At 46.8% G+C, this 21,715-nt stretch overlaps 1 protein-coding gene across 1 annotated transcript in view; it reads left to right on the forward strand.

Annotated features, from left to right (window-relative positions):
- Positions 1-421: 421 nt before the first annotated feature.
- LOC144167281 (phospholipid-transporting ATPase ABCA3-like) overlaps positions 422-21,715 on the forward strand; it is a 58,016-nt gene continuing 36,722 nt past the window's right edge. The window contains exons 1-4 of the mRNA XM_077696603.1: positions 422-693; positions 9,418-9,571; positions 10,311-10,436; positions 11,479-11,736. Coding sequence (XP_077552729.1) covers positions 436-693; positions 9,418-9,571; positions 10,311-10,436; positions 11,479-11,736 — 796 coding nt within the window. The 5' untranslated portion in view covers positions 422-435. The remainder of the gene's footprint in view (positions 694-9,417; positions 9,572-10,310; positions 10,437-11,478; positions 11,737-21,715) is intronic.

The following is a 21,715-nucleotide window of genomic DNA, read 5'->3' on the forward strand; positions in this document are numbered from 1 at the left end:
CTACCCGAGGGGCTATTTTCCCCTCCACTTTCTTGGGTATTTATTTAGCAGATGGTTCATGCGTCGTTAGCATGCGTAAGAAACTGTACGATCACCAAATGATTTTTGCACACACATGGTACTACCTTCATTACAATACTTTGTTAGGCTAAAGTTAACCTGAGGTTCTCGTGAGGTTCTCGTTCACATAAGGTATCACTCGTAGGGCAACCACAATTTTTATGACGCGCATGTTCCATCAGATACGTGGCTTCCAAAAACAACGTTTAATATATCTTTGCACATTCTATACGCGATTTGCGATACCCCAGTGCGAAAGGCATCAAAGAGTTGACTTACTTTGGGCAAAAGCACTGAAACCATCACTGATGCGCAATGAAATCGCTCCATTGATCCCGCAGAACCGTCCTCTGGTACAACGGGGAGATCCAGCACATGGCAGCTCTCGTCACAAACTTGTACGACAATGCGCGCCTGAAGAATGTCACGGGATCAAAAAAGTACCGCTTCACTTTTTATGTGACCGAAGAAGCCCTTGAGGACGTGAAAGGAGAGGCCAGCGAGCAATACGGCGGTCAGAACACGTACCACGAACTGCTCCCCAAGGTCATCCGCTCAGTGGTCTTCCCGCTTTGCTCCAGCCTGATGTGCAGCAACTTCGTGCTCTTCCCCATCGCCGAGAGGGCGCTGCAGGTGCGTTGCATGTAGACTACCTCGTTGCAGCTCCATATAGATGGACTATAGTCACGTACGTAATCGCATTCACGGTTCTGGTTAAGGGCGATGAAGATTTGACTAATGCAATGTGTGAGGGTCGAACAACAGGTAAATCATCGAGAGGCGTATGCACCGGCTGTGGTAACCGCTGGATAACGAATTGGTGATGTACAATTAGTGATTGGCTGTTGCTGTCGTAGTACGATTCTGGCGGCGTCTTTGTGCGGAACTCATTTCGGGCACGGTTATTAGGTTGTGCAGTCGTCCAGTAAACGACAATTTTTGGTCAGCGTCTGTGTAGAGGTAAATAGTTTTTGGTTCATCGTCCTTCCCGCTTAGGCGAAGGGCGACGTTGTCTGCGAGTTGTTTAGGCGAAACAACCCCTAATCTTTTCGCATTGATTTTCTGTCTCATACTGCAGCCTCTAGATTCATACAGTGATATTTAAGCACAAGGCAGATAGTTTTCTTTTCGATAATCACTGTGCATTTTACACGGCCTACAAATCATTCGTTTTACGACTGCATTTGATGCACTGCGTTATTTACTAAATGAATCATTCTCGCCCCGAATATTTTCTCTCTACCCCTTCTTCCGTATTTTAATTATGCTGATGTATATCTACAGAACCCACAGGATACCAGGCCGGAAGTATTGAACCAACGAAAAGTTTCAAATACCCGAAAACTTATTTTAGCAGAAGCGCCACTCGGTACGAGATAGCTATCCGTAATTATTACTAGCAGTGATAAAATAAAAGAGCGGAAACCACCGTAAGAAAATGTTAATTGATAGTAGGTTTTGTTTAAGGGCACTGATACCACTCCTCTTTGTAACATGACAAGTGCGGCGCCAAAAAGAAACACTTGATTAGTCGCCATTCCTTTATGGGCTGCCCCATCTGGCGTAGACTGTTTGATATAAACGGATAAATCTGGGTGTTTGCTGTATTCACTTGGCCATAATTTGGTTGTACGTCTTAGCCGAGCGGGCAAAGCGACTTGTGTACGCTCCAGAAAATAACGTAATCATAGGCAACCGACACGTAGCTGTTTCATGATCGCCTGTATCATAAAATCAGCCACCGCAGCCCGGATAGAAGTCGCAGCCTTGGGCTAAGCCGCAAACGCAAAAACCACCGAACGACAATACGCAAGAAAGAAGACAGGACCAGCGCAAACTTCCAACTAAACTTGGAGCACCAGCGGAGCCGCTAAATGTAGAAAACCTGGGGCACCAGCACCATGCGCCAGCACATCGCAAGAGCCCAAATGTGTTACTCAAACGAAATGCTCGAAAAAAGACTTATCGCAGTTACTCAGTGACACCGCCGTATCACTGATGCAATTATCACCTCTTTGCTTGATATAAAATGCTTCAAACAGTTCCCGTGCTGTCGAATCTCTGCTCCTACCCATAGTCCTAATCTCCCTCAGCAGTGGTTCGCACTTGCCGGCACCGCAGTGGGGGAGGGGGGGGGGGACAAATGCAGATTTCTTTTATTTTTTATTGATAATTCATGCTCCCGTGGTCAGTCGTTGATACATCGGCTATTCCGACCAACATAGAATTTCCTACATGTAAGTGCAATTATATAAACGAAGCCTATTTCGCAGTCCACAAAGGGCCCAGCATGCTTTTTATCGCATACTTGCTTTTTGTGACCATCGCCAGAAGAGTGCGCGCTAAGACGCCCTGCCGCTTGCGGAATTCCATGCCTGACGGCCACCTTCTTGACGTGATGGGCGACTTTGTGGATGCATGGCATGATTCCGGGTTTCGCCATTTTAGAGGTGTCTCAACCTTTTTTAGGAGGTTCTCAGCGACTGTTTTTGAAACCATGCACGGGAAGCCGGCTGAAAGTAGCGTTACAATTTGCGTATCAAAGCTAGCCTGCATAGCGTGGGGACACAACTTAGAGCCGATTCAAGCCATGAGTGAGAAAGTGCTCTTTTCACCGTCTTGGACTGCGCAGAGAAAAGATGGAGGAGCTGTCTGAGAGCCCGTGGGGAATAACGCCAGGAGACATGCTTCCTACCCAAAGGGATGTTAATGTTTCAGACCTCCAACGAGTTTTGTAAGAAATTTCATGCGTAAAAACAAAACCCTTCCTTTGGATCCGGAATGCGGCTAAAATATTGTCAACAAATGCTGTGTGCGTCTCGCTGTTAAACTTGTTTAAAACCACTTAAAATGTCCACATATAAAAACCTATTAAAACTAACCTGCTGTCAATTTCTTTGTGCAAGGCACGCTCTACCGCAGCTAAAAATACATTAATGAGTACAGGGGCCACACAAAAAACCAATACATGTCCCTTGTTCTTGCAGAAACAGACCGTTTTCAAAGGAGATAAGAGTAGACTTTAAATGAAACTGAAGCAAAGGTTTTGCACTGACGCACCAGCCGAGTTCTGAAATCCAATGACGCAATCTTCATCAATGCAAACTCTAACTGCCGCAACAAAACTCCATGGGTCACTAAATTTCGTCGACATCCACGAAAAAAGCGTAGCCAATAGGCGCTCCGCTCTGCAAAAAACCGGTCGGCTCATTTGGACTCTTGGTAGCAATTGGATCAGCAATTTGAAGACGATCCAGCTTCGTCAAAATGTATTGGTCGACTAAATGTTGTCAAGAACACTTTTCACGGACGATCGAGCGGAACGGAAAATTTTGCCTAACCCTTTTTACCGACAAGAACACATCCAGAGCATGGCACTTTCAATCAGTAATGTCCACGGACATCTTAGTCAAATCAAGGTCCTTGCATACTGCAGTGTCTTTGCTCTTTATTCTTGTAGCGCTTGCTTTCACAGGAAAGGGCAAACGCTAGAAGCCCTTCAAGGAGGTAAGCACTGCTTGCAAGGGCTACAACCTTTACAAGAAGGCACCGACTGCTTGCCGTCTACGGCCACGGTTATATCCTCCTTGAAACGCAATAACCTTCGACTGCTACAAGGCGACAAAGAAGGTGGGTTTGTGGGCCTGCCTCAAAAAGAAATGTTTCTCGAGAAGGCGGGCCAACCGATAGACAAGACTGTCGTCCCTGTAAAGGCAAGCGCTACAAGAGTAAAAAGTACTGCCGCTGCAGTGTGCAAAAACCTAGATTTGAATTAGTTGGCCAAGGACATTAGCGATGGCAAGTACGATGCTCTAGATGTTTTGGTTTCGTTCGAAACGCATAAACTTTCCCGTTTCGCTTGATTGTAAGTGAAAATTGGTCATGGGAACACTCACTCGGCCAATGCATTTTGAGGAGTCTTAATCGTCTGGACATTGCTGATTCATTTGCTACTAAGAGTGCAAATGAGGAGAGAGGCTTTTTGCGGAGCGGAGCGCCTACTGGCTACACTTTTTCCGCGGACGTTGAAAATCAGTTTTATTCTGTGCCCCATGGTGTTTTGTCCGCTTCAGTTAGATTGTATTGATGAAAAAGGTGCCGTTGGATTTCGAATTTGGCTGGTGTGTCAGCGGACAACTTGGTTTCTTTGCTTGAATTTTAGTTAGTCTAATCTTATCTCCTTTGACAACGGTCTGGTTCTGTAAAGACAAAAGATATTTATTGGTTTCTGTGTGCCTACAATAATGTGTGATATTTTTTAGGTGTAGTTGATGGTGCCTTGCACAAAGAAATTGAGAGCAGGTATAGTCTTAAACGTTTTGTAATATGTGGACGTTTTTAGAGGTTTCAAATGAACATAACACACTGACGCACCCAGATTTTGTTGACAATATTTTATCCGCTCTTCGGTGTCATCGGAAGGGTTTAGTTCTTATGCACGATATTTCTTTAGAGAACCCGTTGCAGTTTTCTGACATTAACATCCATTTAGGTACCAAGCATGTCCGCTGGCGTAATTACCCACGGGCACCGAGAGGTACTCCATTTTGACTCTTCGCACTCCAATGCGGTGAAAAAAGCAATTTCTCACTCGTGGCTGTAATCTCCTGTGTTTAAGTCACGTCCCCACGCTATGCAGGCTAGATGTGGTAAGCAATTGGAAAGGTTGCTTTCAGCCGGCTTCCGGTGCACGGTTTTGAAATCACTCACTGAGGCCCTCCTCAAAAAGATTAAAAGAGACACCTCTAGAACAACGCCTGAGCCTGCGCAACAGATGGCAAACCCAATGTGGTGCCGTATATCCCCAAAGAAGGTGGCCAGCAGGCCTGGGATTTCGATTTTGCTCCCAGCGCCGCCCACGCTGGCCCGAATTTGCGCGCGCACTTCTTGCGATGGTCGCAAAAAGCAAGGATGCGACAAGAAGCATGCTTGGCCCTTCGTGAACTGCGCTATAGGCGTCGTTTATCAAATTTAATTTAAATTCAGGAAAGTCTATGTCAGCTGAAACCGGCCGATGGATCAACTACATCGCCCGCAAACATAAATTATCAATAAAAAATAAAAGAAATGCGCATTTTCCCGCGCATTGCAGTGCCCGCAAGTGTGAACCACTTCGTAGGGAGATCGATTCTGGGTAGGGGCAGCCAGGGGACATGACGGTAACTGTTAGAAACCTTTTGTATCAAGAGGTGATAATTGTATAATTGTATCAGTGATACCTCTGTGTTCCTGTTTAACTTCGAGAAATATTTTTCGAGCGTTTCTTTCGTGTGAACCGTTTCGGCACTTGTGATTCCACAGTGTGGCCCATGCCGTGCTTGCTCCAGCTCGATATTTACCGACTCTCCGATAATTAAAATTTAGCTGAAAGTTAGCGCTTGTCCAGTCTCCTTTCTTGTGGATTGTCTTCGGTTTTTTCGTTAAACATATTGAAGGATCATAAACCATCTAGCAGCTCCGCAAGTTTTGTGAAGGTATTTGTTACTAAGCCACCGCCGCAGGTGGGGTACAAACTACTGAGCATGGTTCATTGAACCAGCATAACATGGCTGCACTGTGTGTAAATTATACAGCAACATCATGTGAACGTGCTTAAGTTGATTTCACACGAAACTAATTCTTCGTATACATATTCTTCTGCTCAAGACGTAACATTGACGGCTCTGTATCGCATAAATTCCCCTTCTGGTTGGTTACCAAACCTTTATATATTTTTGTGCTCTGTCCTGTCAGGATAGAGTGCGAGGACCGTGTATCGGAAGGCTGCAACCCGTAAATTGCCTGACCTTACACGCTATAGAAAAGGAGGACCAGTCCGCCAACTTCTAAACCATCTTGTAGCCCTTATAATGTAAAGAACTCTGCAGCAGAAACATCAGTCACTCCCGTAGCCAGTGTATAGGTGGACCCTGTGTTGCTTACTATCTTTCGACTGGTAATTCTCATCGTTGCTGTACAAGTGTTTTGTAGCCATTGAATCTCCTTTTCCATTTCCGGGGGCGGTTTATACCGTAAACTTTTGTACTGGGAAGCACGGGGATGCATACGGAAATAAGCAGAAAACAAATTTAATGGAAGTACACGCGTTATTAAAATTAGAAGAAGGCGAGATGCACCAGGAACGTTGCTCATACACATCTTTGTTGCACATCCGATGTCGCCCGGGAACAATGGCGGCGCAGGGTGTGTTTATAGAACTCTTTTTCTGCAGAGCCAGATACCAGGCAACCTTCGTTACGTGCGACCAATCGCAAACATTTCACGCTGACAGAATCGCCACGTCTGCGCCCCGGACACTGCGAACGATACAACGTTCCGATACTTCGTATCGGCATCAAAAGAACGCAGTGATTTTGGAGGGGGAAATTTTACTGATGCTAAACGTCGAAAATTTCTTGCACGACCAACATCCTCAGTCATTTGCTTTGGACCCAATTATAGGGAGACTTAACTTATTTTATTACCTATATGTTGCAGACATTTGAGCCCATAAAATAGTACATCACGTCTGCTTGTTGTTTCCAGGGTCACTGACAGACCGCGTCAGTGGCCCTGGAAGCATTCGCATTCGAATGGATGCACCTTTGGCTGTCTAGAAAGAAGCGCCCCCCGCCCCCTAAAAAAAATAAAGTAAATCTTTCAAAACGTACCGTGTTTTCATAAGCAAAAGAGCACACGAAGAAAACAATTGCTTATTCTTTCTACAAGGCTTATTTCAATAAATGCTGAACGAGTAAGTTAGCAAAAAGTAATGCACCCCTCCATCTAACGACGACGATGGTTGAAAACGCAGCTTCGTGAGGTATTTTTTAAATGGTCGTCTGAGCTTTCCAAACCGCTTTGACCATGTCAAAATGAAGCAACATGGTAGATGCAGCTATCATAACGCAAGGTATCCAAGTTCGATTCCGGTCACCGCAAGCATTTTTTTCTTTTACTTCACTCATGATCATTCGTCACCATCGTCAGAGAAAGTTGGCTTTCATTGCAGGGCATTTTCGGGGCACAGAAGCACTAACGTTTCTCTTTAAAACCGAAATCACCGATATACAGAGTTTGTTGGGCGCTTTTCACCTAATACCGGTAAATCCGCCGCCCAAAGGACCGCCCTGGTGCACTAGTGAAGCGCAGGATAAAATGCGTAAGCATGGAATGTTTGCACCTAAACATTGAACGCAACTGTTTTAAAGGCGATAGCCTTTCTTGGGCTACTTAAACCCAGAAATTTTGGTTTGTCTGTATGTCTGTCTGTCCGTCTGTATGTCTGTGACGCGATTCAGACACCCGGCCAAAGTAAAAGTGATGTTGCGCAATAGTCTTATATACTGACAGCGACATGTAAAAGTCTCATCCCGGTTTATATGTTCATACTTGTCAACTTTCGAGAACAAGAACAAGACACGCAAATATAGGACAGCAAAATTAGTACACACGAGATATTTACAGTGTTCCTTTATTAAAACATTCATGGATACTTGGTTTTCCGATAGCAAATGATATTCTACATTTACTGCAGAAAACCGCCGCCTCCTGGCGGCATATGAAAAATTGGGCCCATCTCACCGCGAGGGGGGCTCGAGTAAATGCGTCGCATAGGGGGTGGGTGTATTGCGTTAACGTGTAGTGTTTGGGGAGTTGGTGGTAGTGAATGCGTTGTATCAGCAGCTTCTTGACGTAGTTTGAATGAGTCAAGGATATAAGGCGCGTTCGTAGCCTCCCATTCTGTGTCGGCTTTGTGGCGCAGTGGGTAGTGCACCATGTACATTGCGTTCCGCCCGCAGGGTCGAGGGATCGAAACCAGGTGCCGGATAGTATTTTTTTTATATGGTGTAGGGGGAGGGGTGCGGACTAGGACTACGGACGTCAACGCGGGTGACATCGTGAGTTACTGAAATGCTCTGCATTAAAAATCACGCGGCAACAGCAACGAAAGGTTCCACTAGCTAGGTTCCACGTTCTGCTTGGAACGCACGTGGAGCACGGCCACGCGGCTGTATAAACCTTTTAGTCGGCCGCCTCCATTCACGTGCGTCTCCGCCGTACTGCAGCGCTGGCATCGAGGAACCCGGCCTGTAGCAGTGGAACGCGGTAAATTGAAATCGCCTGCGCAAACCTTTAGTGTGTTTACCTTGGAATGAGCGCGACAGAACAGGAACAGCAAGTCATGTGAGGGGGAAAGCAAAAGGGGGGCATTTCGTTGGCAAATGTCTACAAAGACTACCGTCTTTTGACGACATTTGCAACAAAAGAAGCAGATACGCGGCCAATTTTTTTCATGTGGTTTTTAGGGGAACGATTGATCGTCCACGGCGTTCACCTTGGTTGACAACAAAAAGTAACGGCGTCGATAACCGGAACATGGGAACAAAAAGTAACTTCATACTAACTATCGCCGCCATGACACTTAGATGAAATTCCGCCGATCCTGTGAAGCTTTGTATCAATCACAAAAGCATGCGTTCAATCAGTTCGTGGCAAACTGTCACAGCCAATGGCAGCGCCCCTGAAAGCATGTGCATTTCCGGGCGAGCGTCTGAACTCGTGTACAATATGCTTGGTCTATCTCGCCGACCACGTTCCTACTCGCTAGCGGATTCAGCACCTCGAATACACGCAAAATCGCTGCAACAAAATGCGTACACTCATTAGTGTATATATCGTTCAGCCAAAAGAACGGCTACACGTCGATGTTTCCAGGTAAAAATTGAGCGGTATTACGCTGTCGTTAGTTGGCAAGGTGAACAGGTGCGACTGTATAACGTAAGCCTAACAGCAAAATTATCACGATTGTTCCACCTTCAGCTTCGTATTCAAGTCCAAATTAATATAAGTGCTTCAGATAATAAAATGGTATATTATTTCTCCGCGGCCGACCGCTTCGTTGAGCCTGGCGGATGTAAAAGGTGATGGCGTGGAGCAGCCTGCAACATTTGACGCCATCCGCTACTCACCCTTGCCGCATGCATTTTGGGACTGGGAACGAAGGTGTTATGTGAGCAAGTACAAGCTCAGAAACGTGCTACATATAGTATACTGTATTAAGGTAGACAACATGACACGATCCTTCTCTGCACAGAAAATTCAAGTAGGGCGGGTAAGCACCCAGGCATAGGAGGCAGCGAAGGCGCTGTGACGGAACTTCAGTAGTCCAAGATGGAAACGCTGCGAAGCAGAATCTAGGCGTCGCTAGCGGCGCTTCTGTCTCAGTAAATAGCAGCATCCGTGCAAGCTTCATTGCACACGTGTATACCAAGCAGCTGTGCTACTACGTCGAACAATCGAAAACTTAAGATCTTTTGCTGCACACTTACAATCGCAGAAACAAATCCCTAAGTGATGATGCTGTCTTTCTTGCAGGTGAAGCACCTGCATATGATCACGGGCATGAGCCCTCTACTGTACTGGCTCATTAACTTCGTATTTGACTTCTTGTTCTATATGGGTACCGCGTTGCTTGTTGTGGTACCGGTGGCGGTCTTCCACCACGATCAACTCTCCAACAATGACATTGGTGAGTATTGTTAAAAAAGGTAAAAAAGGGTGTAGTCGATTACGCCCAAAAACGTTACCGTGCTTCGTTGTGGCTCATGTGGTAGGCGTTGGCGCGTTGTAAAAAATATTCACCGGGCCATTATATTGCTCACGCAAGACACATTCATGATGCCTTTAAAGTAAGGTGCACACTACAGCAGTCTCGTCGCGCTTACCCCGTTGGAAAATTAAAATTTGATAATAGTGTCAACTCCATGATGTCTTAAGAGGAAAGGAAACCTGATTATTAACAAGTTAACAGAACATGGCTTAGGTCAATAACAATCACAAGTATTTCAAAAAGGCGGTTGACCTATTGGCCACGTTTTAATCTACAGCCTTCCTGTTCAGTTCATACATACGAGTAATATGCACTGTTTGCGAAATGTAATGAGAGAGTTGTCGGGTAAAAAAACGATGCCCTCTTAAGTGATATGGCGAACAACAGCAGACATGTGCTATATATACAAAGCGACATATTCAAATTTCTGTCAGAATGCTGCTCCCCTTGGCCCTGAGCGCGGATGTTTTCACTTATTGGCTGTGCAGCAACGGTTGTCATGTTTTTTTCCGAACGATTTCTTCAACAACCATGACACCTCGTGGGGACTTGTGTTTTTAAAAACGGTGCGCGATGAAAGTAATTTACGGCGCTTACCACGGTGAATACGTCCGTGGGCCAGCGATGGTGTCTTACAATGCGACCACCTTTTTTGCAGAGCTCATCTTCACGCTGAATTGTCTCCACGGTTACGCGGCTCTACCAATTGTGTACATTTTCTCCTTCCTGTTCACCAATCCTGGAAATGGTTTCTCAGTCCTCGCCATCGTAACATTCATCATCTGTGAGTGAATTCTGAAGCAACTTGTCAAGTGCTTGTAGCAAAGAATACCAGTGTTGCCTAAACATATCTCTTGTAGTGAAGCAGTCGGAATGAGGTGCATGTCGCCAACTAAGAGGTTCTCGCTGTTCCTTTTCTTCCCAGTAACAGTAGTTACGAACTTTATTTTAACAGAAAAACATGGAGCCGGAACGATAATTATCTATTATTGTGGCCGGTAGCATGGCACGTGTATAGTGCAAATAAGGGTTTTTTGTAGTTGCAAATGGTGGCGTTGGAGCAGGAGATTTATTACATTTAGGCTAATTCATTCCAAACCAATTCTCTTATCTTCGAAATAGTCTAAGCTTGCGTTTCCTATTATATATTGTTCGTTCAACACACGCACACGCCATTGCAACACTCCTAACATTTTAAATGTATTTACATCAGAAATTGGTTCGATTGGCGCATTCTCGCCACGTCGTTAATTTATTGAGTACGTTTTCATAACTTATCACCTGTTGAAGGGCGTAAAAACAAATTTTGAAATGCAGGTTATGGTAGATTATTAGGCACATAGCGTTTTTGCTGTTGCCTTTAACAGAGCCACCCATTGAGGTCTACTATGCAGCCATTTACGAGAGGAGTGCTGGAATGACCTTTGGCTGCGAAAACCTGCGTTCTCGTTTTAGAAAAAAGACTTGCTAACTAAATGCATCTCGGGTTAAACTTTGAATGAGCAATAGTCCATCGTTATATCTAAACAATTAAAAATAATAAAGACCTTTTCCAATAGTCAGAACAACATCGACTGGAATTCTATATATTTCGTTGCTTAATATTTCTCCTTGATCAGAATTAAAAATCACTACTACTTCGACAATAAACCCCGCGCTTCTTTTTTGTACTTTTTGCTTAGAAAAAATGAATGCTGTCGATGAAGCCTACTTTTCGAACACGCCTCGTCTTGCAGTGTTTGTGAGGGGTGGTGAAGACACATTGTACGCGATCCGTCAATGGTCCGCCTAAATTCCACACTGATTTTTATTGGGGCCTTTCGCAGCCGCCACAGGTTGCCTTGGCGCAGTGTTTATGGAGCACTACGCCGACGAAGCGAGCAGTGAATGGTGGTATCCTGTGGTCCAAACGGTGCTCCAAGTTTCGCGGCTCGTGCCCTCCAACTCCTACTCGCGAGGCATGATCGCGATCCTCCAGCTAGCCGAAGAAAACTTACTGTGTGAGACGGGAGGTGCCGAGCTGCAGAGCCGCTGCTACAACAAGCTCACCCGTCACCAGAAGTCGCTGATGCGCTGCTGCCAAAGTAAGTGTTGTCTCCGATAGATCATGTGATCTGAAAGCAGAAGCAAATTGGGAAGGTGTGGAAGACTGTTCGAAACATGATATCCTAGTCAAGGAACGAAGGGTACCTGACTCTAAAAGTCGTACTTGCATTACGGAGAAGTAAGATCGCATTCAGTGACAGTCAACTCGATTTTCTACAGTGAACCTGTCCATGGCTAGGTTCTAGAACATTGCCTCCTATAACAGAGCGATAATGACGAGAAGCAGACGCGTGTAGCCCCACCTTGCAGTGCCGACGTAAATCCCCGGGATCATAAAACTGTATGGCAATTTCATAAGAATATAGAAAACGGCCTCAGCCAAGCACACGAGGCATGCTTTTTCGAAATGATTCAGATCCTGAAACCGAAACTATCCCGGATAAAACTGCAGTGACAAGAAAAACTCGGCGACTTTCCCCTAAAAAAGGAGTGGCAAGAAAATTCTTGAGATAATGCCCTGTAAACGCGTACACAGATCGTAGGTAGTATCAAAAACGAGCTGGATCCTGCTGCTAGACGGATCGAAATTAGCCGAATCCACTTGCCCAAGTGGCGTTTGCTCGATTGTTGAGACTGTTTTATGGCTGTTTCCGGAGGTTCTATTTGCTCTTCGGAGCTGGCGTATTATGAATTCAGACTTCAATTAGATCAGCGAAAGATCGGTCCCCACATGTCAACGACGAAGTGAACGGAAGTGAACAAAATCAAACTGAGAGCTGTGAAACCATGATTTCATATCGTGTCACCCTACCCTACGAAATAACTCTGGTTATATATTTTTACTCATATATTTATCATTTTAGTATTTAACTAAATTGCGGCCGTTTACAAGCCCTGGCACATATCCCCCCCCCCTCTGAGAGAAGGAAGCAATTCACTACGGTGAAGAAGACATGATCAGCCTGCTTTTGAAGCGTTTTGCAAATTCATGGCAAAACAATGGATAGCTTGTTTGCTTCGTGAGTGCCTTCAGGCGTACCCAAGAAAATTATCCCAGGGAAGAATCCGAAAAGCACTGCTAATGGTGCCAAGAGGACTCACCTGCTCTCCGTGTATAGTTCTACTGTTCTTGAAGCCATGTTGCAAATTTTTAATGCCTTTTCCGCCAAAACGCAATGTCACCGTGCTTGAAAGTTAGTTTAAAGTTTTCATAAGAATGCCACATCAACTTGAGTGTTTCTATTCAGTATTAACCAAATCCAAGCTTATTATCCCAATATTGCTCATATTTACGGCATTATGTTTACTTAGTTGTGGCCATAAACGTCCCCGAGATAACATGTAAAATATATCGCATAATGACTTGGAAGGCCTTGCGTTTAGGTTCGGTAACAAACTTCCGATTGTTTCTCAAATTAACGTCAGGTTGATATGGCTCCTTTAAAAAACTATGCCTGCTTCATTAATATACGATGGCTTATATTGCCCCTGAAAGAACTACCGAACGACGCGTCTGCGTTGAGAGGTGAAGCAGATTTCAAAGGGGCTTGGTTTAGTCCTGGTCTTCGTGCGCTGGCTTTTCTACATTGTATGTTGCACACTGAAGCATGGCCATCTACTAAGGGACTATGGTTAGAGCAAACGGCTTTAATTCTTGTGCTACAAAACACGTCTCAAAATTACCTATTTGACAATTATGTGCTAAACAGAGCTTTTCCTTTACTTCTTCGTTTACTCCAAATTTAATTTACTTGTCGTAGTTCACAGTGAAGTCGTTAACTTCACAGAATTACTGTATTTTGTCAATACATGGTGATCTACCCAGGAGGTATGCTTACAGAAAACTCTTCATTGCTCCGCCATAACGCAATATTGCCGTGAACCAGGAATTGGATTTGTTTATTTATGTTTTTGATTATATTTCCCGGCTGCGCCGGGCAATATCTGTGGGCCAAGTGATGCGCGTGTTCATTGATTACTTTGTATGCCGCGCTAGTTTCTTTTAATAGGGAGATTGTTTCGAAATACAATACAGTAGGCTGTTTCAACAATAAACAGCCTACATACCATAACATAGAACACAATACATACTCAAATCTTGACTTGGCTATCGGTTCGGCAATTCTCTTTCCATGTCTTGAGTGGGGAGTGGGCACTGACCCATATGGCAGTGACCACTTCCCCACTTCACTAACATATATAGGTAAAGGCCCCAGCAGTCCATCTTCCCAAAATAGGTTGAATGAAGCACGAGCTAACTGGAACACATTTACAGAGACATCGAAACTACACCACACATCCATAGAACACCTACACGTTGAAGAAGCTACCCAACTCCTCACGGCGCACATCCTCAGCTCCGTCCTCAGCTCCAGGCCCAGACAACATCACATACACAATGATACAACACCTGCACGCAGACACTCTTCTAACACTCTTACACCTATATAACAAGATATGGCTTTCGGGGCACGTTCCACAATCTTGGAGGGAGGCCATTGTAGTGGCTTTCTTGAAGGAGGGAAAGGACCCGTCGTCTCCGTCAAGTTACCGTCCTATTGCCCTGACGAGCTGCCTGTGCAAGCTCTTCGAGAAGATGATAAATCGCAGGCTGGTGTACTTCCTTGAGTACAACGGTCTTCTCGAGAGCTGCCAGGCAGGCTTCAGGGTGGGGCGATCGACGAACGATCAACTGTTAGCTCTTGACTCGTACATCAAGGATGCCTTCGCGCACAAGCAGTATTGTTTAACTGTGTTTTTCGACCTTGAGAAGGCATGCGACACCGCTTGGCGTTATGGGATCCTTAGGGACTTCAAGTCATTCGGTGTGTCGGGTAACATGTTGAACGCTCTTGTCAGTTACTTGTCAGACAGAACGTTCCGAGTAAGAGTCGGTGGTGCACTCTCAAAGGTTCACGTGCAGGAAAATGGCGTGCCACAAGGTGGCGTGTTGAGCTGCACTCTCTTCATAGTAAAAATGAACTCTCTTGGTAAGGCACTGCCACCTACAATCTCTTATTCCATGTATGTAGATGACGTCCAGATATCCTATAAATCATGCAATATGTCAATCTGCGAACGGCAAGTCCAGCTTGGTGTAAAGAAACTTGCCGGCTGGGCAGACAAGAATGGTTTTAAATTGAATCCTGTTAAAAGCTCCTGCGTTGTGTTCTCCAGGAAGCGCGGGGTCCATCCGGACCCAGACATTCATCTTAATGGCGTGTCGCTTCCTGTGAACAAGGAGCACAAGTTCTTAGGTGTTGTGTTTGATCACAAACTCACATTCATTCCCCACATCAAGGAACTTAAAAATAAATATCTCAAAACAATGAATATACTTAAGGTTCTCTCCCACCAATCTTACGGTTCCGACAAATAACTCCTGCTTCGCTTGTATACTGCGTTGGTTGGGTCTCGTTTAGACTATGGCAGTGTGGTGTATGGGTCGGCGACTAAGACAGCCTTGCGAATTCTGGACCTAGTGCTACACTTGGGCCTTCGTCTTGCTTCGGGTGCTTTTCGCACTAGCCCTGCCGAGAGTCTTTATGTCGAGTGTGATAAGTGGAGCCTTGAGAACCAACGAACGTACATGGACTTGCTTTATGCTTTTAAAATATCGTCACTGAATAATCATCCTTTTTATCCTGTTTTTAACGATACATCAACATCTCTGCTCTTTGTAAATCACCCATCCGTTCCTCTGCCCTTTCCACTTAGAGTGAGAGAGCGATCCTCGGATCTCAGTGCTTTGTTTCAGATGTGTACAGGTCATCCTTTTCTAACAGTTTACCGCCTTGGCAAGTTCGCCCTGTGTCGTGCGACCTTTCTTTTATGAAACTTGACAAAAATCGTGTACCACGAGCTGCAATACTGCAGCACTTTCTGTCTTTGCAGTTTAAGTACACATGTGCAGAATTTTATACTGACGCTTCTAAAACCTCCACTATGGTGTCGTGCGCTGCTCACGGTCCGAATTTCAATGCAGCCAGAACCATGAGCGTGCACACAACAATTTTTTCAGCAGAAGCGTATGGAATTGTACTGATTGTACGACACATTCTTGAAACTCAAATTCCCAATTCCATCATCTATACAGATTCTTTGAGTGTTGTTTGCGCACTGTCATCGCACAAGCCCCCCCAAAACCACATAGTTAATCTTGTATTCAACACTATCATGTCCGTGTATGCACAAAAGCATGAGCTGGTCCTCTGCTGGGTCCCAGGACACGCAGGGATTGCTGGGAATGAGTTGGCAGACGAGAGGGCCACTGCTGCTGCACTCAGGAATACTGTAGACATTACAACGATACCCTACACAGACCTCAAGCCACACATAAGACAACACCTGCGCCGAACATGGCAAACACACTGGGACGAACAGACAGACAACAAACTACATGTAATAAAGCCACACTTGGGACGGTACACATCTGACTCACACAACAGACACACGGAAGTCGCCTTGGGTAGGCTACGGATAGGGCACACGCATGCAACTCACTCTTATCTGCTGACGGGATCTCCTAGGCCCCAGTGCAGCAGGTGCGGAGAGGCCCTATCCGTAGTACACATACTAATAACATGCAAGGCACTTCACACAACACGACACAAACACTTCAGAGAACTCTACAGACAACATATCCCCCTACATCCATCGCTGTTTCTTGGTGACGATGCCATGGTTTCTGTGAAACGTGTCTTTGAGTATTTGTCAGACATTAAGTTTTTAAACCTCATTTCTAATCATGCATAATCAAAACTGGCCCTATACACCAGCCATGCTCATTCTCGTTTTGTGATTGTACTTTTGTTTTTGCTGAATTTACTTAGTGTTTAAGGTTTGACCCCTCATATATGACTATTGTTTTGGCGCTCTTTGCCCCAGTCGGCCTTGCGCCATAAACATACAACCATCATCAAATAACGTCTCCGGCGCAGAATAACCTCGTTTGATCTGCAGTTTTCTCGGTGTAATTCGACGGTTAGAAAAACACCCGCGCCGAAAGGTAAACACCGTGAGGCCAGACGCTGCCGCAGTCGCTTCGCTGACGCTCGCCTGCGCACGTCACTTTCTTGACTGCTACTCCGCCACCTCTGCATTTTTTGCGTTGTTAGGGGAGCAAAAGTTCGCTGCAATAAACTTGTTTTTCCTTCAAGACAACTGCGTCATCTTTGTCTTCATGACATCTGGTGGAGGTGCACGGTACATGCACCAAAAGCCCTTATCTAGCCGATAAGCAAGCCACACTCGTGCCTCCCGCCGACAGCAAGGTCTTCAGCCAGAGGTTGGAGTGCTTCCGGATAACGTGAAGAAAGAAGACGTCGTGAAAACCACCATGATCAATGCAGGCCTCATGACCAGCGTTTGAAATCCAGCCCTCGTTCAACAACCCAGGGAGCCTCCATCAGTCCATGGGTCATATTAGGAAGATCCCGAAGACTGGTTGGAGCTAGTCGAACGGGTCCGGCGTTTTAATCGGTGGGACGGCGCGGAGACAGGCAAGTGTTTTTTTACCTTGAAGATTCAGCACGTATCTTGATCGAAAAAGATCAGAGCTCCTTAAAGTCTTGGAACGAATTCATATAGCAATTTTTGACGACGCTCAGCATGGTTGTGCGAAAAGAGCGGGCCGAAGTTCTGCTGCAAACGCGGACACAATACCCTAACGAAAGCATGGTTCTGTTTGTCGAAGAGATGGAGGCTTTTCATACGTGCTGATCCTTGCATGGCGGAAGAAAAGTTACGCTTATTATGCGCAGTGTGGAGGGGAACTGTTTGCTGGACTTGTCCGCAATCTACCCAAAACCTTTGCCGACATAGTGACCGAAGCCAACACAATTGAGAAGGCCCTCGAAATTCGTGCTAAGCATTATGACCGCAACTTTGTTGATGCGGCCAATGCAAACTACGTCGACAGCTTGCGGATTCCGGAAGATAGTCTAGGTCAGACTACCCGCGCAGTAAAGAGTGAGGAGCTGCGGAAACTTCTCCCCACACGGTCGCAGCCTCGAGTCACTTCCCTTACCGATGTGATTAGGGAAAAAGGGCAGCAAGCGCAGGGAACTTAAACGCCGCCAGAAGCACCCCGCGAGCAGCCAGCTATGTCCTACGCGGTTGCTGTCCATCGATGCACCCCCCGCCGCAAGGAAGACCGACGTGTGGCGAACGCCCGGTAATCGTTTGCTGTGCTACCACTGCGGAGAGGCCGACCACATCCGCCTTCGCTGCCTCTACAAGACGCTCGGTTTCGGAGAGTTCTCCGTCGACGCACCAGGCCCCGACCCGGAAAGCGCCCTACTGAGATTGAAGACTACGTGTCCAACACCAACCGAGGTCCAGCGCGCTTCAACCGTTCACCCTCACCCTACCCATACCGGTCGCCAAGACGTCAAAACAACGCAGGCTTCGTGCGTGTGAGGTCTCCCAGCCCACGTAGGAGAAACTAAAAGCAGCAACTTCTGCAGGTAAATTTGCACCACGGCGGAAAAATGAAAACCCTCCAACGACGCAACGACTCTCCGAAGACCATGATTCATGACATGCCCTAAGCGCGACGACCCGATCTAACCCGGACATGACTCCCGAACACGACGACAACGACACTGCGCGACGCGAACCTGACATGACCAAGCCGGCCGCTGAGAAGACGACGATAAGGACGACGCATAGTGCCAGCCGTCAAGTCGCACAAGCCGAGATACGACGCCGGGACGCACCCGGAACTCGAGGAAAACTGCGTCCGATGTCCACTTGACAATCGACGGCTTTGATTTAGTCGCCCTCAGACACGGGAGCCGACACTCAGTAATGAGCGTATAATTTGCGTTTAGGGTGAAGAAAGCTACGACCACATGGGGTGGTCGTAACGCCAAGTGGAACGTGCACATCACGCGTCACCACAGACGGCACCACGTACCCTGCGGTGTTCGTCATTTTGCTAACTGCTCGCGCGACAAAATTCTTGGAAATGCCTTTTTGACGGACAATGGCCCAATAATCGATCTGAAGACAACGTCGGTAATGTTTCCCCCGATCAGTCCATGACGCAGGACCCCAACCTTGAACACTGTGCTGCTGCAAAAGTCGCCGATGATCATGTTACCCTGCCACATCGCGCAAGCTTGATGATCGAGGTCTACTGGGACGATGCTGCTCTTGATGTTGACGCACCCAGAAAGAGTGATTAAAGGTTGCTTCTCGACCGTGGTGTCTCCGTCGCAAGAGGCATTGCGCGCTTTAAGCAATTCCAATCATACGTTTTAGTCACTAATTTCACCGAGGAGTACCACCACTTAAACAAGGGCGCTTTAGTTGCACTGCCCGAAAACACGCAAGAAACAAGTGACGTGATCGCGGTCAGCGACTTTCAACGCGCACCTGAAGACACCTTGAAGCTTCCGCATCCCTTCGACATGAATCCGGCACTACCGCAAGAAAAACGGAGCAAATAATTGGCTTTGCCACGACGCTACAGCGAGTGTTTTTTGTCGAACTCAAAATTAGTCAGGTGCCTCTAGCGCAGAACCGAATCGGAGACGGAGCCCGACCTACCAGAAAGTCACCGTACCGCCTGTCGTCACACGAGCGGGAAGCCATCCGTACTCTAGTCGAGGGTATGCTTAGCGACGACAATATACAACCATCTAAAAGCCCCTGGGCTGCCCCGGTCGTACTGGTGAAAAACAAATTCCGCACATTAAGGTTTTGCGTTGAGTACCAACGACTGAACAAAATCACCAAAAAGGACGTGTACCACCTGTCCCGAAACGACGAAGCCCTCGACCACCTCGGCCGCGCGAAGTACTTCTCATCGAAGGATCTACAGACAGGCTACTGCCAAATATAAGTGGAGGAGATTGACAAAGAGAAGACTGCATTCATAACTCCGTACGACCTTTTAAGTTCAAGGTGGTAGCGTTGGGGCTGTGCATGGCACCAGCAACGTTTCAAAGATTCACGGACACCATGTTAGCTGGCATGAAGTGGCACACCTGTCTCGTATACCTCGACGACGTTGTGGTATTCTCCCGAACTTTCCACAAACACCTTGCAAGATTGGAGTCTGTGCTCGAGCCTATTCGCACATCGGTGTTATCGGTGTTAACGCTGAAGAGCACCTCGACGACGTTGTGGTATTCTCCCGAACTTTCCACAAACACCTTGCAAGATTGGAGTCTGTGCTCGAGCCTATTCGCACATCGGTGTTATCGGTGTTAACGCTGAAGGCTGAAGGTGCTGCTTCGCGTACGATGAATATTTAGGCATGCCGTCAACGCCGCGGGAGTCCTACCTGATCCGGAAGAAGCTTCTGCTATAGCGAACTACCGAAGTCAGAAAAACAAGAAAGGGGTGGGAAGATTTCTCGAATTCTGCGCATACTACCGGCGCTCAGTCGCAAACTTCGCACGTATAACCGAGCCACTCACACGCTTGACGAGGAGGAAGAGCAAAACTATTTGGTCAACAATCACTCCGATTATTGATGAGCTTCTTCTTGACTTCGTGAGGTGGCCGAAGACCTTGCTTCATGGCGACTTCCAAAGGCCAGTCCACGGCCTTAATTTGGGTCTCAGGCTCGAAGTGGTCACCGCAGTCTCCCATTCTGTTTGTTTAGAGAGGTGCCATTTGGTTCTAGGATGGAGCTCAGGGCATTCGTATAAGATGCTGGCTCGGTCGGCTTTTTCGGCCTCACACATTATGCATTTTGGGCTGTACAGACCTGGGTACATCAGGGCCAATTTATAAGGGTTCAAGAAGGTATGGGAGTGGAGTTGCCTTCATGTCGTTTGCTGGGCTTCCATTAGAGAATAATGGGTAGGTGGGTAAACTAACCTTTGATTTCTCTAGCGAGTTGTAATCTCATGACACGTAACCATGCGCTCCTTAGACCCTCGCAGGCACGATTGCTCCACCGCCCGGTTGACGAGTTCGCGGGGAAATCGGTGGGCCGCGATCGTTTCCTGGACTGGACGAGTGCGCAGGAATCCTGATAATCTGGATCTGGCGGGGTTCGAACTCGTTTCTCAAAAGAAGTTTAGATGCCGCTTCGTGAATTTTGTTCTCAGCAAACTTACACACAGCCTGCAGAAAGATAGCGTGCCTTTGAGCTTGGAAAACGCCCATGAAAAAGCATTAGGTGAGTTGCAAAAGCGCCGGCAGAACCCGCAAGGGCTCGCTCGTTTCGACGAAAACACCGGAAAGGAAATGCACACGGACGCCAGTCTCATAGGTTTAGGTGCCATCCTCATGCAAAAGCAAAGCTGTTGCGAAAAAGTAATCACCTACGCCAGCCGTGGTCTGTAGACGTAGGAGAAAAAATACTCAGCATCTGAGAAAGGGTGCCTCGAATTATATGGGCCATTTCAAAATTTCGCCCATACTTGTATGGTAGACCATTCAAGGCTGTGGCCGACCACCACGCGCTGTATTGGCTCGCCAATTTGAAGGACCACTCTGGACGTCTTGGGCGGTAGAGCTTGCGCCGGCAAAAGGTAGACGTTACTATCGTCTATAAATCCAGTGATAAGCAGTCCGACACCAACTGCCTGTTCTGCCCCCCCCCCCCCCCTCGACCCGCCACCACAGCACTCCAATGAGGGCAGCGCATTCTTCGGAGTTGTGACGTAGAGCGACCGCCCTGCCCAGGAGCGTGCCGACCTCGTCTTACGCGTCATGATTGACTACCTCGAAGGACGCAACGTCGCCGTTCCTAGGGCCTTCAAACGCAATTTACCAGCATTCAGCCTGAAAAATGCCATCCTCGTGAAGAATTTTAGCCTCGGAACGAGAACGAATTATCTTCGTGTCATTCATCCAGAACTTCGTGACGAAATTTCGGAAGCGTGTCACGACGACTCGTCTTCTGAACATATCGGCACAGCTCGCACTGCTGGAAAAATCAAGGCGAAGTACTACTGGCCTCGCCTAATATCCGATGGTCCCACTACTTCTGGGGCTGCCGTGACTGCTAGCGACGAAAAACGCCGACGACGAGACCCGCCTGCCTTCTGCAGC

The sequence above is a fragment of the Haemaphysalis longicornis genome, unplaced genomic scaffold (genome assembly GCF_048455015.1).
Source record: "Haemaphysalis longicornis isolate Haplotype H1 unplaced genomic scaffold, Haemaphysalis longicornis Haplotype H1 scaffold_2, whole genome shotgun sequence".
In the NCBI taxonomy this organism is placed as follows: Eukaryota; Metazoa; Arthropoda; class Arachnida; order Ixodida; family Ixodidae; genus Haemaphysalis; species Haemaphysalis longicornis.